Source organism: Canis lupus, chromosome 11, assembly GCF_003254725.2.
Source record: "Canis lupus dingo isolate Sandy chromosome 11, ASM325472v2, whole genome shotgun sequence".
NCBI lineage: Eukaryota > Metazoa > Chordata > Mammalia > Carnivora > Canidae > Canis > Canis lupus.
The window spans coordinates 67,424,809-67,441,244 of NC_064253.1; the positions used below are offsets into that span (position 1 = coordinate 67,424,809).

The 16,436-nt window shown below is 59.3% G+C and overlaps 1 protein-coding gene across 13 annotated transcripts in view; it reads left to right on the top strand.

Annotated features, from left to right (window-relative positions):
* Positions 1-14,720, top strand: part of RGS3 (regulator of G protein signaling 3) — a 137,909-nt gene extending 123,189 nt beyond the window's left edge. For 11 of the 13 annotated variants that reach the window (XM_049116372.1, XM_049116370.1, XM_049116371.1 and 8 more), the window contains 5 exons: positions 7,995-8,059; positions 11,613-11,714; positions 11,994-12,055; positions 12,626-12,792; positions 13,744-14,720. In XM_049116372.1, coding sequence (XP_048972329.1) covers positions 7,995-8,059; positions 11,613-11,714; positions 11,994-12,055; positions 12,626-12,792; positions 13,744-13,929 — 582 coding nt within the window. In that variant the 3' untranslated portion in view covers positions 13,930-14,720. Of the gene's footprint in view, positions 1-7,994; positions 8,060-11,229; positions 11,512-11,612; positions 11,715-11,993; positions 12,056-12,625; positions 12,793-13,743 lie in introns of those variants that run through there. The other 2 variants (XM_049116383.1, XM_049116373.1) reach the window with 2 other exon arrangements.
* The last annotated feature ends 1,716 nt before the right edge of the window (positions 14,721-16,436 follow it).

Genomic DNA, 16,436 nt, shown 5'->3' on the forward strand with positions numbered 1-16,436 from the left:
CCCGGAGCCTTCTACCCATTTGACAGGGGATGCCACTGAGGCACAGAGGGACCGAGGAGGCCGCACCTGCACCTACGCCCATGACTCCGTGACTCCCTGTGCTGTGTTCTTACGGCTCCTTGGGACTCGGGGGCGGGTGTCCCCACCGAAAATAGAGCAGGTGTGGCCTCGCCCAGGACGTCATGTGCTTGGATCCAAACGGCCTGAGACGTGGGCTGGAGAGCTGTGTCCTGTAGTAGAACAATTAGACCAGGCCCAGGCCTAGTCGGACCAGAAGTCCGTCAGCCAACAATGACAGCACACATTTACCCTGTGCTGGCATTATGCTAAGCAATTTATTTTATCTTATTATTATTATTTTTTGAAAGAGTGCACAAATGGTGGGGAGGAGGAGCAGAGGGAGAAGGAACAGAGTTGTTAGCAGGCACCATGCCCCGCGCAGAGCTCGATCTCAGGACCCCAAGATCCTGACCTGAGCCCACACCAAAAGAGTCGGACGCTCAACCGACAGCACCACCCAGGCGCCCCAATTCTAAGCAATTTCACTGACCTCACTAATGCTTACAACAGCTCTACGGAGTGGATGCCATTGCTGTTCCCTACAGATGAGGAAACTGAGGCACTCCAGGGTTATCTCACTTACACCAAGCCGCATAGTTTATAAATGTCTGCACCAGAGTTAGGTTCTGGCTCCAGGGCTGGGGCTCTTCACCACCATGCTATTTGCCTCTAACAAATATTTATAAATAGATGAATAAGTGTTTATTGATTTCCTGCCGTGTGCCAGGCCCTGTGCTCTGCGTCTGCAGGGCTGCAGGAATGTGTGAGGCCGACCTCAGCTTGTGAGGAGGGATGAGTTATCTGCCTGGGTCGGGAGGGTGGCCCCACAGTGGAAAGAGTGCACGCTGGCCCTGAAGCCCATTAGCCAGCTTGAGCCTGGGCTCTTGTCCCCCACGTACTGTGTGGCCTTGGGTGAGTCACTCACCTCCTGAGCCTGAGTGTCCTTCTGTGAAAAGCAGAGATTCATTAGACTCAGGTCCCAGGGTGGTTGAGGATGAGCCAGAAGAGCCCATTGCCCAGTGATGTTGGCGCAGGTGCTGGTAGATGCTTTTGAGGTGCTAGCAGCCAGCACGGCACAGGGCGTCACAACAATGTTGTGAGGCTAGGTGGGTGGGGGTGGGGGACAAGAGCCCAGGCTCAAGCTGGCTAATGGGCTTCAGGGCCAGCGTGCACTCTTTCCACTGTGGGGGTGGGGGGCTCCACGGAGGGCAGAGACCTGGGAGTTCAGGGAGGAAGGATGTCAGGGCCTAGGGCCATTGGGTAAAGCTTCCAGAGCAAGATGCCCCTCGGCTTGGCCTCGATGGTTGAGCGGGTTTAGACTAGAGAGAGGATGAGACGGGCATTCTGTGAAAGTGGCCTGGACAGACTCTCCATAGAAGCCACTTTGGTTAGAGCAGGGGATTCCTGAGACACGAGGGTGGCAGACACACGGCACTCATGCGGCCACCCCTGCCTCCACGCCCCCGGCAGACATGACCAGCAGATCCCAACACATCTCCCCACTGAGCTGGGCCGTGGCTTCAGAAGCCTTCTTAGCCTCGGCCACTAGCAATGAGGCTGACTTCGCACTTGGGAGGACGCTGCTGCAAGGTGTTTGGACTGGAAGGCCAGGCCGGGAGCCCCAGGAAAGGGTCTTAAACCGCAGCCCCAGAAATCGGAACTAAATCCCAAAGGAACCAGGACTGGATCTCCATTTCCCCGTCCACAAACACATGTGGTTCTAACTTTGATGTGCTCCACAATCACCAGGAGGAGGTTGTTAATATATAGATTTCCTTTTTCTTTTAAAGAACTTTTTTATTCATTCATGAGAGACACAGAGAGAGAGAGGCAGAGGCACAGGCAGAGGGAGAAGCAGGCTCCATGCAGGGAGCCCGACATGGGACTCGATCCCGGGTCTCCAGGATCAGGCCCTGGGCTGCAAGAGGTGCTCAACCGCTGAGCCACCCAGGGGACCCTAATATATAGATTTCTAAGTCTCCAACTCCAGGCTCCCAGAATCAGAATTGCCAGCAGGTGGTACCCAGATCCTGCATCTTAAACAAGCCCCCTGGGGGCTGTGCTGTTCCCCATAGTTTGATTATCTACGTCTTGGGCCATTTCTTGATGCAGCTTCCACAGGCGAGAGTCCAGAACTTTGTTCTACCCAGGTGAGGCCTCAGGCTCACTCAGACCAGGCCTGGCCACTCGTCTCTGGAGGGCACCCAGGTCCCAGGCCTCACCACCCTCCGGGCCTCCTGCTTTCGATTCCACACCCCACCCCATCCCAATAAAAATACAAATATTTATTTACAGATAAATTCACGCATATTCATGCAAGCCCTTCTAGTTCCCCCAGACCAGCTGATCTGAGCTTCCATTGGGGGCAGATACTTCTGTTTTGGAGTCCGGCAGGCCTGGACCAGCTCTGTCCTGTTTCAGCCTCCTCCTCTGGGAGCCCGAGGTTTTTGCTGGCATCCCCCCCTCCCTGTTTGGCCTCTTGTTTCCTTTCTTGGGCTTGAGCGACAGAGTTGGCAGGGGCCTCAGAGGCTGCGCGTCCACGGTTTCCACTTACCCGGCTGCCAGTCCATCATCGTGTATATCCTGCTTGCTCCAGCCAGCCGGCTTCACTAAGAACCCTGCCCTTGAGGTCAAGGCTGGGTGAGCCCCTGGTCGTGTGCCATCCCTCCCTGGCAGGGGGCCTCGGGCAAGTCCCTGCTCTTTCTTGAGCCTCAGTTTTTCATCAGCGAAAGGGGTATTGTAATAATACCTCCTCTGTAGGGGAAAACCAAATAGCCTGACGCCGGTGGGGTGTTTCGGGCAGTGCCTGGTACTCAGCACTCGGTGGGTGCTCGCTCTATAAATGGGAATCGTGTTGCTGACGACGAGGAGAGCAGCAGAGTGGTAGCAGGCCAACATTCACGGTGCCTCCAGCTCCCTTTTCTGGACCGTGCGGCGCTGGGGCAGGGTGGGGACACCGTGGCCTCCAGCGGGGAGCCTGAGCCTCCGCACACAGCAAGTGATGCTGGAGCCAGGCCTGGCCTCACCCTGCCCAGTCCTCCCTGGCTCTACCCCAGACCCTGCAACTGCAGACTGGTGAGGGACAGGGTCTGGGGGGCTGGCAGCTGGCGGGGAGGCAACGGGTTCCCCCGTGACTTCCATCTTCCTGCCCGGGGCCTGGCATGGGCCTGGCTTTCTAACATCTAACATGGGCCCGCCCACCGGCCACTGTTTCCAGGCTGTGCCAGGCAGGAGGTGAAAAGGAGAGGGACCAAGTCTTCAGGTGGAGTCAGGCGGACCTGACTGGATCTCAGCTTTGCCTCCTCCTTCCTGGTCCTGAGACCTTGGCCACGTTCTGTCTTTCTTTGAGCTTTCATTTTCTCTTATAAAGGGGGAGTGCTAGGTCTTCCTGGAGTTGCCCCAGGGTTTCGAGAAGGTGGCAGTGTGGGGAAAGCTCTGTGTCGGTGGCAGGGGTGAAACCCAGGAGGGCGGGACAGAGCTGGTGAGGTCCTGGGCTGGTCTCTGTGCTGCTGCGTGGCTAAGCTGAGACAGTCCCAGGGGCCACTGTCCCTACGTTACCAGGCTGCGACCTGTCACCCTGCTCTCCTGTGTGCAGAGTGAGTTCTCCTGGGAGTAGGAGTGTCTGAGCCAGACAGATCAGGGAGATGGTCCACTCGCCATGGTCCTTTTACAAATGGGCTGCCTGAGGTCCAGAGAGAAGACCTTCTCCCCCACCCAAGGTGAAGCTGGGGCGGCCCCTGGGCCCGGACTCCCTGCGAGTTGCGTTGTCTCACAGTGCCCCCTGCTGCCCGACCCCTGCCTCGCCGGCTGCCCCCTGGCGGCCCCGCAGCCTTGCATCTGCTCTTTCCTGGGGGGCTCCCCCCAGCGAGTTTGGGTCTGAGCCTAGCTTGCTGCCACTTGGTTCCACCCCAGCCCGGCCTGGCCAGGCCCAGGGTCGTAGGTCGTTCTTTGACATCGAGGAGACAGAGGCTGGGGCCCTCCCTGGCCATGCTTCCTTCTCCCCGCCTCCTGCGGGGACCTGCATGGGCAGGGACTGGGTGCCACACACCAAGCTGCCCGCCGGGCCGGAGGTCCAGACAAGAGCACCCCAAAGATGCCTTCCGGCCCCAAGATGTGACACCACCACAAGGTTCTGTGGGGTCCACCAGGCTGGGCCAGGTCAGCGAGAGCAGCCAGGCAAGGCTCCTGCTCCTGAGACCCCCCAGTCATGGGTGGGCCAGGCCTGAAAGTCTCTGCCACTTGCCAGCTTGTGGAGCCCAGGCAAGCTACGGAACCGCTCTGGGCCTCGGTTTCCCCCACTGTAAATGGGGCAAATGACAACACACCGTTTTCAGGGCTGTCGTGAAGATAAACAAGGTAAAGTAGGTTAAGGCCCTTCACGTAGCGAGAGCTCAGTAAACACTGGCACCATGCACCGTAGCGCTTGCACGCACCGGGCACCGTGCTAGGCACTTCCCGTGTGTTCGCTTAGTTAATTCGCACCCCGCCCCTGTGAGGCCGGTCCAGTTATTATGCCAGTTTTACAGATACAGAGACCGAGGCAGAGAGAGGGGGAGAGGTTGTGACCCGGCTGAAGTCAATCAGCTAATAAGTCACCGAGGTAGGATTCAAATCGGGGCAGTGAGGAATTGCCACTCTTAACCACAACTATCATTATAGTTATAATTGCAGTAAGAATTATAGTTATTATTCCAGGAGGCGGGGAGCTCCCAGGCCTGGAGCGGCCGGGTGGGGGCTGGGCAGGCCCCAGGGATTCCTGCGTGGAGTGACCACGGGAGGGCTGGTGGCTCCGGGCTCCCCTTGATTCCCTTTCAGCAGGGAGGGCCCTGTAGAGTAGCAAGGCAGCGGGGAGCAGCTGGGAGGGAGCGGCCTTTTGTGTGCTGGGTCGGGGCAGGCCTTGCCGTGCAGTGGCTGGGAATCAGACCCTGACTCTCTGGCTCAGTTTCCTCTCTGTCTGGCCCGCAGCGCCCCCCCCCCCCCCCCCCCCCCCCCGCCAGTGTCTGGGTTCCCCCAGCTGCTCTGGGGTCAACTCCCAGGGCCTGAGCTAGCAGGCTGGTGGCTGTGGGCTGGTCCCTGCTGAAGATGACACCCCCCTCCCCCCCACCCCTGCCCCAGCAGTGGAAGGAAGAGCCCATTTCCCAGCAGCGCAGTGCAGAGGCTGGGGGTGCGGGTGGGGCGGGAGTGGCCCCCAGGCCCATTGTGTGGGCTCGATAAAGTACGGAAGCCAAGGTTAGAATGGGAGGAAGCCCAGCGCCCGTGGCCCTTTCCCACGGGTGGGGGCTCCGGGCACGGCCTCGCCAGGCCAGCGTGACTGCAGCCCGTGTGCACGGGAGGCCGCAGCAGTAAGACTCCCGGGCAGTGAACAGCCCTGCTTCCGGAGGGCGCGGTGACTCCTCCAACAGCCAGGGGGCTGTCACCCCAGCTCTGCTGTAGCTAAAGAAGCTGATGCTGAGAGGCCAAGAAGCCCCTCCAGAGCCAGTGGAACTAGGATCAGTACCTGCTTCCTGCAAAGCCGAGCTCTGGAATCACACACCATGGATGGGTGTATGCCTGTGTGTGCACGTACACACGCGTGTTTACAACCCCGGCGGGGCAGTCCTCAGGAAGGAGGTGGCACTTCCCCCGAGGCTTTTACTGAAAACATTCAAAGTGTGCGCCATCCTTACCTTTGAGTAGCAGCATCCTCTGGTGGAGAAACTCGGGTCTTAGATGCACACCGACCTGCCACTTCAACGCTGGGTATCTTTGGGCAAGTGACTTGACTTCTCTGAACCTCCGTTTGCTTTATGGACTTATTCTGAAGATGAATGAGGTAGTCTCTGGATAGTGCCCATTCCGGGGTCTGGGCTATAGTATGAGCTCCATAAAGGAAAGTATAATTCCCCGCTCCCTCCATCCATCCGCCCATCCACGGTGGGCATTCCACGTTGGCTAGTCCCCCCCCCGCTGGCTATCACTTCAGTAAGGCCACTTCTCTCCCCAAATTCCGAACACTTTAAGAACGAGCCCATTTTTATTTTACAAATGAGGAATCCACGGCCCAGGGTGGGGCTCATGGGGAGTCTGAGCTGAGATCCACACGGGGTGGTATTTTGTCTTGTCTGGGGACATAGTGTCCATGCCCAGCCTGCTCTGAGCTCTAGTTCCTCCCCCATCTCGGGGCATTTCCTGGGCCCCTGTTCTAGGGTGGCCCTGGCGGGGCCTTGGGTTTGGGCTGGAGAAAGATGGACAAGCACCAGCTGGGCAGGGAAACCGCAGACAGCTCTGGTAGAGATGGTGGGAATCTGGAGCCGCCTGGAGGAGAGGTGTGGCAGGCTGGGGGGAGGAGGAGAGAGGGCATCCAGGGAAGGGGAGGAGGCACAGGCAAAGGGGAGGGCCAAGGAGGTGGGGAGGTGCAGTCTGTGGCCGAAGGAGAGCAAGGGGGATAGAGCTGAAGACTAGATTCAGGCAGTGAGGACCTCAAGCCTTGTTCCCCATCTGCTTTCCCTCTCTTTTTTTTTTTTTTAAGATTTTATTTATTCATTCATGAGAGACACACAGAGAGAGGCAGAATCACAGGCAGAGGGAGAAGCAGGCTCCCTGCTTCTCCTGCGGGGAGCCTGACTCAGGACTTGATCCCAGGACCCTGGGATCACCACCCAAGCCAAAGGCAGACACTCAACCACTGAGCCACCCAGGTGTCCCCTGCTTTCCCTCTTTGATTCATTCTTCATTTGACAAGTATTTGTTGAGCTTCTAACATGTGTCAGGCCCCATGAAGGTGACCCAGGCAGACAGAGGCCTTGCTCTTGAGAATTCACAGTCAAGCCCAGGGGAGAGACTGAGGAAAAGCCTTTTCAAAGGTGGTGGGGACCTCACGAGGGGTGAAGGGGCACAGCCTTGGCCTAGGGCTCTGGGAGTGCTCCCTAGGCCATGAGGCATTTCGGTGGCATACCCAAGGGCTAGGTCTTTCCTGAGGCTGGGTCTTGGGAGTCCAGGGAGATGGGAGGGTAACAAAAGCATCAATGGTGGAAGGTGTAGCCCTTGGAAAGGCCTGAGGTGAGGGGGGAGGTCAGGCAAAGACGTCCCATTTGGCTGGGGGGCAGGAGGGTGCTGGAGCAGGGGTCAGGCTGGAGAGGTAACAAAAGGAGTTGTAACTGATGTTAAAATACAACTTTCTGGGCAGCCCAGGGTGGCTCAGTGGTTTAGCGCGGCCTTCAGCCCAGGGTGTGATCCTGGCGTCCCAGGAACGAGTCCCACATCGGGCTCCGTGCATGGAGCCTGCTTCTCCCTCTGCCTGTGTGTGTGTGTGTGTGTGTGTGTGTGTGTGTGTGTGTGTCTCATGAATAAGTAAATAAAATCTTAAAAAAAAAAAAAGCAATTTTCTGCCCAGATCCGATGGCAGACCCTGTGTATCGTGTCACGGGGTTTAGATATTACCCCGGGGGCACTGGGCAGAAAGCCCAGCTGCTGACTGATCCCAGGCCTCTGCCAAACCTCACAAGCCTGAGTTGGCCATTATGATCTCGATTTTGAAATTAAGAAATGGAGGCTCACAGAGGGACAGTGATTGGCCGAGTCACGCTGCGGAACCCGTCCTGTAGCCCCGCTCTCCCGTCTGCCCTACTGCCTGCAACGATTAAGGGCTGTGACTCTGACCCTGCCATCAGGGCTGTGACTCCGGCCCTGCCATCAGGATTGTCTCTCTGGCTTCTCCCTTGCAAACTGGGCTCCGAGTTGCATCAGGAGGAGACCCCTCTAGCTGGAGCATCTGTCAGCCACACCTGGTGGACAGACTGTTCCCAGAAATGGGTCTCCCTGTCCCTCACCTGAGGGTAGGAGCTTTGCAGGAGAGGAGTGGGGCGGTTGGAGGAGCCCTTGGCTCCCTGAGCCTCTCTGCTCAGCCAGCAGCCGTCGGCTGCCCAGGCCGTAACGTGTCTATCTTCCTTCCACAGATGAGCGGGGCTGACACAGTTGGGGATGATGATGAAGCCTCTCGGAAGAGAAAGAGCAAAAACCTGTACGTTGCAAAGATCCATGATCCTCAACCTTGCAGTCAGGGAGACTTCTTCCCAAGCCTTTCTCCCTCCTCCATCCCTGGGCTTGTCTCTCTTCCGGGGGTACAGGTGGGGAGAAGGGGCCGTGCCCAGCCCTGCCCTAGAGAGACGCCAGTCCACAGCAAGACCTTAAGACTGGCCAGTGGCCCCGGGGGGGCGGGGGCACTGGGGTCCTGAGCGTCCGGCTCTGGCATCAGCACGCACGCAGAGTGAGGCCGCCTGCTGACTCAGTACCTGGAAGCCCCAGGGAACCATGCGGAGGCAGGCAGCCAGGTCGTCCTGGCCCCGGCCCAGCTGGGCAGTGGCTGAGTGACCCTGACAAGTGCTTTGCTCCCTCTGAGAGAGGACAGACAGCAGTCCTCGGGATTCCCCCCTTCTCCCCGTCGGGGGCATTGCCAGGAGGTGGCGCTGCTGGTCCAGGTAGCCTGGCCCTCGCTCCCCAGCCTGCAGGCCGCACTCCTGGGCTTTACACTGCCGTTTTGGAGGTTTGTGAGCCGTACCCATTAAATTAACAGGGTGTGTGTGTGGGTTCTCCTTGGGTCTCCTTGGACACCGAGGCCCAAGGCCCAAGGCCATCCAGGGGGATGGAGAGGAGGCCCTGGGGCATGTGGTGGTGTGCCCCCTGGGTCCCCTAGTGCTCATCATCACCTACCAGTGGGGCCTGGGGGAGGAGGACAGGCATCTTTCCAGATGCCTCCTGCAGCCACTTCCCTGGCCTCTACTTTGGCTGGCATCCACTACCCTAGAAACTTTCTTCCCGGCTCCTTTGCCCTCTCCAGCTTCCTGTGGCAACGGTAGACTTCTCTCACTCTGCAGCCAGGAGCAATCACGCCCTTCTAGGGAAGGTGAAATGCACCAAAAATAGCTCTGTGTACCAACCGTTGGGTCCCGGTGTCACCAAAGCCACTGGGGGTGCCGCTCCCAGGGGTGGGGCGGTGGAGGGCCGTGGAGGGCGAGCATCTGCCGCGCCAGAGCTGTCCCGGCCCGGTCCACTGACTCTAGCCTCCCTTCCTGGTGGGTGCTGCCTTTTGAAGGCCTGAAGCTCACCCTTTTTTTTTTTTTTTTTTTAATGTTTTTAAAGAGTTTATTTATTTGACAGAGAGAGAGAGAGAACACAAGCAGGGGGAGCAGGAGAGGGAGAAGCAGACTCCCCACTGAGCAGGGAGTCTGATGCCGGGGCTCCATCCCAGGACCCCGTGATCATGACCTGAGCAGAAGGCAGACACTTAAGCTACTGAGCCACCCAGGCACCCTGAGGCTCACATTCTTAAAAACTTTGTCAAGGACTCTTAGGCTCTAGGGTAATAAAAATAACTAATATTTATTGTGCCAGGCACTGTTATATGATCTAACTTAATCTTTACCATTATTTCTATTTCATATTTCCTTTTTTTCTCACTTACTCTGTTTGACCAATGAGCAAATTGAAGCAAAAAGAAGTTACTTGTCCGAGGGTCATACAGCAAGTACGTGGTGGAGTGGGGATCTGAGACCTGGCGTGCTGGCTCTAGAAATATCGATATACATGTGTATATATTTTTCCCCAGAGCTGTTATATTTGAAGTTCAGTGCAAAGCACTCTGAGGGAGGTTCACAGCAGCCCGGCCAGGTGGCCTCTGAGTGATGAGAGTCCATTCCCCAGAGGCCACTCATTCCATCTCTTCATGGCTCTGGTTGGAGGAAAGTGCTCCTTTAGCTTCTGCTTGTGGGTCCCTGTTCTGGCTTCTGGACCCACGTGGGAACGCGGGGGGGGGGGGGGGGGGGGGCGGGGGGGAAGGCTCTGAGCTCTGCTGTCCCGTCAAACAGACCACTATGCTCCAGGAAGTCGAATGCTGGCATTCTAGTCACCCCGGGGCGCTCTAAGGGCCCCCATCCTCACCAAGAGGACTGCCAGGCCCTGGACTCCTTGGCCTTAGCTCATTGGCTTAGACTTGCAAGAGCAGGTTCCCCCATCGCTGATGAATGAGAAAACCTGCTGAGAGGTTAGGTAACTTGACAAAGAGCACACAGTTGGTACCTGCTGGGGTTGGGATTTGTCCCTGAGGCTCTGAGGCTCCGGAGCCCACACTTAACCTCCACGGGACACCACCTCCCTTACCTACTTACCCAGGGTGTCCCATAGGTCTTAATGCCACTTTCAGCTTGAATGACTTCAGGAGGGCAAATACCACAAACTTACAAACACCTGCTTGCAAGTTGCATTATTTACATTTCTTTTACACTTACTTAGCTTTGCGAATTGGCAAAAAAAAAAAGGGGGGGGGGAATCCCTGGGTGGCTCAGCGGTTTAGCGCCTGCCTTTGGCCCAGGGCTCGATCCTGGAGTCCCAGGATCGAGTCCCGCGTCAGGCTCCGGCATGGAGCCTGCTTCTCCCTCCTGTGTCTCTGCCTCTCTCTCTCTCTCTCTCTCTCTCTCTGTGTCTATCATAAATAAATAAATCTTAAAGAAAAACCCACAAAAAATGATTTTGCCAATACATTTTTTATCGTGACTTGGTTCCGGTCAGCATTTTTAATCTTTCATCAGAACAGAAACCAAAAATCAAAATTAAAAAAAAAAATGATGGTTCAAAAATCACAAAACTACATGTGCATTTAAAAAAAATTTCCATAATTAAAATTCCAAACGACGTTTTTTGAAAGTTTATAGGATTTGTACTTCTGAAGTTGTCTGAGCTTTGAAACAGTACTCAGACTTTGGGGACACCCTGCGTCTTCACCGACGCTTGTACCGAAAGCCAGCTGCCGAGGCTGAGGCCGGGGAGCCTGGGCTGTTCCCCTGGAAGGGCGGGGGGGGGGGGGGGGGGGGGCGGGGGGGGGTCTAGCGACCGGGGAGGAGGGGGGCGCACAAACTGGAGCCTGGGGCCTTTAACCCCTTCCTTGCCAGCAGCTTTGCCCGGGGCTGAATCGGGCCTCCTAGGGGGCGTGGCAAGGCTAAAAATGATTCCTGGCTAAAAATAGCCAGTCCTGCCACCCTGGTGGGCAGGGTCCCCCCCACTCCCTCCCTCCCTCCCAGCAATTTGCTGACTTGTTTTCTCCTCCTTCCCCCGGCGCTGCCATGGCAACGGGGAGGCCGGTCACAAATAACTGGGTCTGGCTTTTTGCCGGGGGCCCCAGAGGCCGCCCCTTGCAGACACATGCCCCTTTCACGGGCTCCCTCCCAGGGTTGGCCAGGAGGGATATTTTTTTTTCCGCTCCCGTCCTGGGCCCTCCCATTTCCTGGCTCCTCCTGTCTGAGTCCCAGCCCGGCCCGGAGCCCAGTCGGCGGCTGGGATCCCCGCGAGCGAGCGCTGCACCGTCGTGCCTGCGGGTGGGGAGCCCGAGCCTTGGGGGCCGAGGCGGGGCCCCGCGGAGATGCTCCGAGGCATGTACCTCACCCGCAACGGGAACCTGCAGCGGCGGCACACGATGAAGGAGTAGGTGCCTCCCGCCCGGCGCCCCGCCCGGGCACCCAGTAGGTGCCACCCTGGTCCGCGCCCGGCCGCCCGCTGACCCCCTTCTCTGCTTCCGCCCCCAGGGCCAAGGACATGAAGAACAAGCTGGGCATCTTCAGGCGGAGGAACGAGTCTCCCGGGGCCCAGCCCGCGGGCAAGGCAGACAAAATGGTCAAGTCATTCAAGTAGGTCGGGTCTGCACCCCGGGGTCCCCAGGGGAGCGGGGCTGGTGGGGGCTAAGTGGAGGGGGGCGTTGGGCTGGATCCAGCTCCCGTGGGCTGGAGGCTGTCTCTGAGGGAGCCTGGTACGCGGCAGGCAGGGGGGAGGCCGGCCGGGCAGGGGCAGGGGTGGGCCCAGGGAAGGGGGTGGGCTCCCCAGCTGGGCCCGGCCACCGCCCAGGGCCAGGGGCAGCTAACAGGCCCCCCAGCCCCGTGCCTCACTGCGCCCCTTCCCTCGTCCCCCAGGCCCACCTCAGAGGAAGCCCTCAAGTGGGGCGAGTCCTTGGAGAAGCTGCTGCTTCACAAATGTAAGTGGGGCCCAGCCGGCCTGCTCCCCGCGCCCCTCCGGGTGTCGTCCCCCTCCCGCTCCGCCTTCCGCCTCTGCGGACAGTGGCCTTCCCTCTCTCCTGGGTGCCAGGCCGGGCCCCCCGCTGTGGGGAGACGCGGGGCCCTTGGGCTGGCCTCGGAGCCGGTCCTGCCAGCCCCTCCCCGTCCAGGGAGCTGGCCCGGCCCGCAGGAGGCCGCCGCGACCTGTGACCTGCGCGCTCGCCCGGTTCCCAGAAGAGCGATAAACCTTTCCAGGGACGCGGCTTCCACGGCCGAGGGTGCCCGCAGCTCACGGGCACGGCCCCTCCGATCCTCGCAGGGCTCCAGGAACTGGCTCGTGAGCCCCATTTTACAGATGGGGGAACTGAGGCCCAGACCGGGAGAGACGTGGCCAAGGCCCACGGAGGGGCAGCGGCAGGGCCGGGGCTCCTGGTTACCCTCCCGAGCTCCCGACGTCGCACCCTAAGAGACCCCCGAGGGGAGGCTGGGGGGTCCCAGAGGGCAGGAGGGGCTGCTTCTCCTCACCCCGGGGCCCGGGCTTCTCGTCACAGATGGGTTAGCCGTGTTCCAGGCCTTCCTTCGCACCGAGTTTAGTGAGGAGAACCTGGAGTTCTGGCTGGCGTGTGAGGACTTCAAGAAGGTCAAGTCACAGTCCAAGATGGCGGCCAAGGCCAAGAAGATCTTCGCCGAGTACATCGCCATCCAGGCGTGCAAGGAGGTGAGGCCTCAGCGGCCGCGAGGGGCTCAGGAAGGGGAGAGGCGAGAGGGACGCTCGGGGACCGTGGTGCGGCCAGGGTGGAGAGGAGCAAGCCTGGGGCCCTGGGAAGGACACGTCTCCATTGGTAACAAATCAGAAAGGCGGCTGGCGGGCGCTCTGTGCCAGGCACGTGCTGAGCCCTTTATGTGTGAACTCTTTTATTTGATCCTCATGACGACCTGTAAAATGGGTTCAATATTATCTTCACTTTAAAAACGAGGCGACAGGAGGATCCCTGGGGGGCTCAGCGGTTTAGCACCCGCCTTCGGCCCAGGGCGTGATCCTGGAGACCCGGGATCGAGTCCCACGTCGGGCTCCCGGTGCATGGAGCCTGCTTCTCCCTCTGCCTGTGTCTCTGCCTCTCTCTCTCTCTCTCCCCCCGTGTCTCTCATGCATAAATAAATAAAATCTTTAAAAAAAAATGAGGCGACAGTGTCTGCTGAAGTCAGAGGAGCTAACATCTATTGAGTGCTTACTGAGTGTCGGGTACTGTGGGCAAAGTCGCAGCGGGTGATCTGTTGATCTGCTCGGTCTGTGTTTCCCGTGGATGGCCTTGCTTCGTCCCTGCCACTCTGAGGGGTACACCACTCCTCCTAGCCCGCGGACAGGACAGGCGGGCCTCGGAGCACTCGCGCGATGTGCTCAGGGTCCCGGGCCTAGGCACGGCGCCGCCAGGATTCCAACCAGGCAGTCTGACCTTAGAGGTGTTTTCAGGCCCTATAAGCTACCAGCCCTACAGTGAGCGACCCGGCCAGGACTTGGGTCACTGACCCGAGGGCCTCCACTCTGAGACTTAAGACGTGGAGCAGAGGGGCTCGGAGGTGACAGGCTGGGGACGGCCCGTACCTGGGCCCCCGCCCCGGGGTCGGCCCCCTGCAGGTGGACCTGACTGTGCTGCCCTCCCCCCCACAGGTAAACCTGGACTCCTACACCCGAGAGCACACCAAGGACAACCTGCAGAGTGTCACCCGGGGCTGCTTCGATCTGGCGCAGAAGCGCATCTTCGGGCTCATGGAAAAAGACTCGTATCCACGCTTCCTCCGCTCTGACCTCTACCTGGACCTCATTAACCAGAAGAAGATGAGTCCCCCACTTTAGGGGCTGCCAGGGTCGAGCCCCGTGTTCACACCAGGCGGGCTGGGCCCCCTTCCCACCTGCCTCTCTCCCTCTGCGACGGAGGGGGCAAGCAAGCCCCCGGAGGCTGTGTCTCCGGATGGACAGACGGACATTCGGATGAGAGGCCTGGACCGAGAGAGGCCCAGGCCACCGGAGGAGCAGAAGGACTGGCCCTGTTGGGTCCCCACTGCCCCGGTACGAGGGGGCCCGAGGGCCCCGGCAGGTCAGGGGCCCTGGCTGAGCCAGACCTGGAGCTGCTGCTCTGTGCTGCGTAGACTCAGCATTGACCAAGTTCCTTAAAGAACTGGCTGATGGGGCAGGGGGCCTGGCTGTGGGCTCCAGGGATCTCCCGGGGGAGGCCACTGGGGCTCGCCACTCCGACCCCGCCTTGAGTTTTATTTATTTAAATAGTAGTCGGATGCTTGGCACGTCGTCCTGTTATAGGAAATTTTTGCCTCATCGGTTTTCCTAATTTACAAGTGCAATATTTTAACCAACGCCTTGTGAAAAGCCACCTCGCCGAGAAGGTGGACACCACTTTCCAGTTTCAGGGGAGTTGCTGGTCCCAGGCACCAGCGGTGGGCAGCTGGGCCTTCTGGACTCATGCGGCCTGGTGGGGGTGGGTGCTTCCGTGGGAGCTCGCACAGAGATCCAGCACCCCCCTCCCCCGCCCACCGAGGGAAGTGCCCCTCAGGGGCTCTGGGAAAGCATGGCACCCTTGGACCACACAGCAGCCAAGTTCTGGAGCAAATAAAAGGCCTGTGTTATTTCTCGTTCGTGTGTTCCTGGGTCTTGAGCTTTCCCAGGGTGACTGGGGCTCGGGGGGCTGGGGTCAGTCTGGCTTCTCCTCTCTCGGCATCACCCGCCTCCCACCCCAGAGCCACAGACACGGTGCCCTGGGGCTTACGGCTCACTGACCGCTTCCCCGGGCTAGGCATCCTTGTCCGACTACCGTCTCACCTTCTCCACAGCTTGGGAGGTGGGGGTTAGGCCCAGTTCACAGATGGGGACAGTGAAGCATGGGCAGGTAAGGTGACTTGTCCAAGGTCATACGGCTGGCGAGTGGCAGAGACCGGGTTCTGCCAAAGCCCAGCCATAGCGCCTGTACTCCGGATTGCTGTCCTCTGCTTGCCACAGGATGGAGGCCTAGCTTGGCCACCATACCCTGGGATTCTAGTGGAACTAAGGCTGGTTGGCCGAGGTGGAGGAGGCCAGCGTCTCAGGCAGGGCAACAGATGCAGATGGACAGGTCCGTGGACACCTTTAGGACAGAAGGGAGATGTGGGCAGGTGGCAAGGCGTGGGGCTTACAGAGAATCCCTCCGTCTCCCTGGAAGGCTTCCCACTCTGCACCTAACAAGAGGTGCAAATTTAGGCAAGGTGTGTCCCAAAGCCGCATTTCACTCGAGGCCTTGCACCACTTGCTCGGAGGCGATGAGAGAAGAGCCTGGAACCCAAGCCAAGCTGATGCCAAGGCTGGCCCCCAGTGCCCCCCCTACAGCCTGCTGGGGGCTGAGGCTCTGGCACGGCCTGGAGTGGGGGCCCCCGGTGCCCCCTCCTGCAGCCTGCCACGGCCTGGGGGCTGGGGCTCGAGCATGGCCTGGAGTGGGGTCATCCATTCAGAGCAAGGGTGTCATCCAGGCCTGCGATTGGGAACCTGACAGCTGGGAAAACAGACCCTGAGGGGAGCACAATAGCCCTCCTGTTCCTCCCAAAACAGGGCTAGTGGCAGGGCCGGACGGAGGTCAGGACTGGAGGCCCAGCCTCCCTGAGGTGTCTTCCACTTGGAGGAGACACCGGCCCCAGAGGCTCACCTTCCCCTTCAGGTTCCAGGGACATAGCCTGGGGCCAAGCCCTCGGCCTTCCCACCCCCGGTTGCCACGGAAACCAAAGTCCCGCAGAGCAAAGTCAGGCAGATGGAATTCCCATTTCGGAAGGCCCCACTGCCTGGTTTCCATTACTCACACTGGGTCCCTTGGCCCGGAGCGGCTTTGGCGACGCCGAGCAGCTGGAGAGCAGACTGGAAAGGTGCCGGCATCCTCCTCGCCCTGGGCCCTGCCTGGGCTCCCCGGGGACCTTGCGTAGCGCCCTCCCCGCTCAGGCCTCACTACTGTCACCTATACGGCGTCTGGGCTGCTCCCGACTTTATTTTGTTGTTGTTTAACATGCGAGGAGGGAGCAGACCCCTTGCCGTCAGTCTGGCAGTCCCAGGCTGGTCAGTGTGGGATGTGAGGGCTGCGAGGTCGTCGTGTCCAGGCCCCTTCCCAGCCTACAGATGGGAAGACTGAGGCGTAGGGAGGCAAGCAGCCCTTCGGGGAGGTGAAAGGCCCGGGCCCCGGCTCCATGGCTAACTACCAGCTCTCAGTCTTTGAAAAAAAAATCCTCTTTGCCTCAGTTTTACCATCTGTAAGTCGTGCTCATTGACACCTATCCAAGAGCTTGGGGGACCAAGTGAGGTCAGCCCAGTGCCTGGCGCAGGGATGTGCTCCT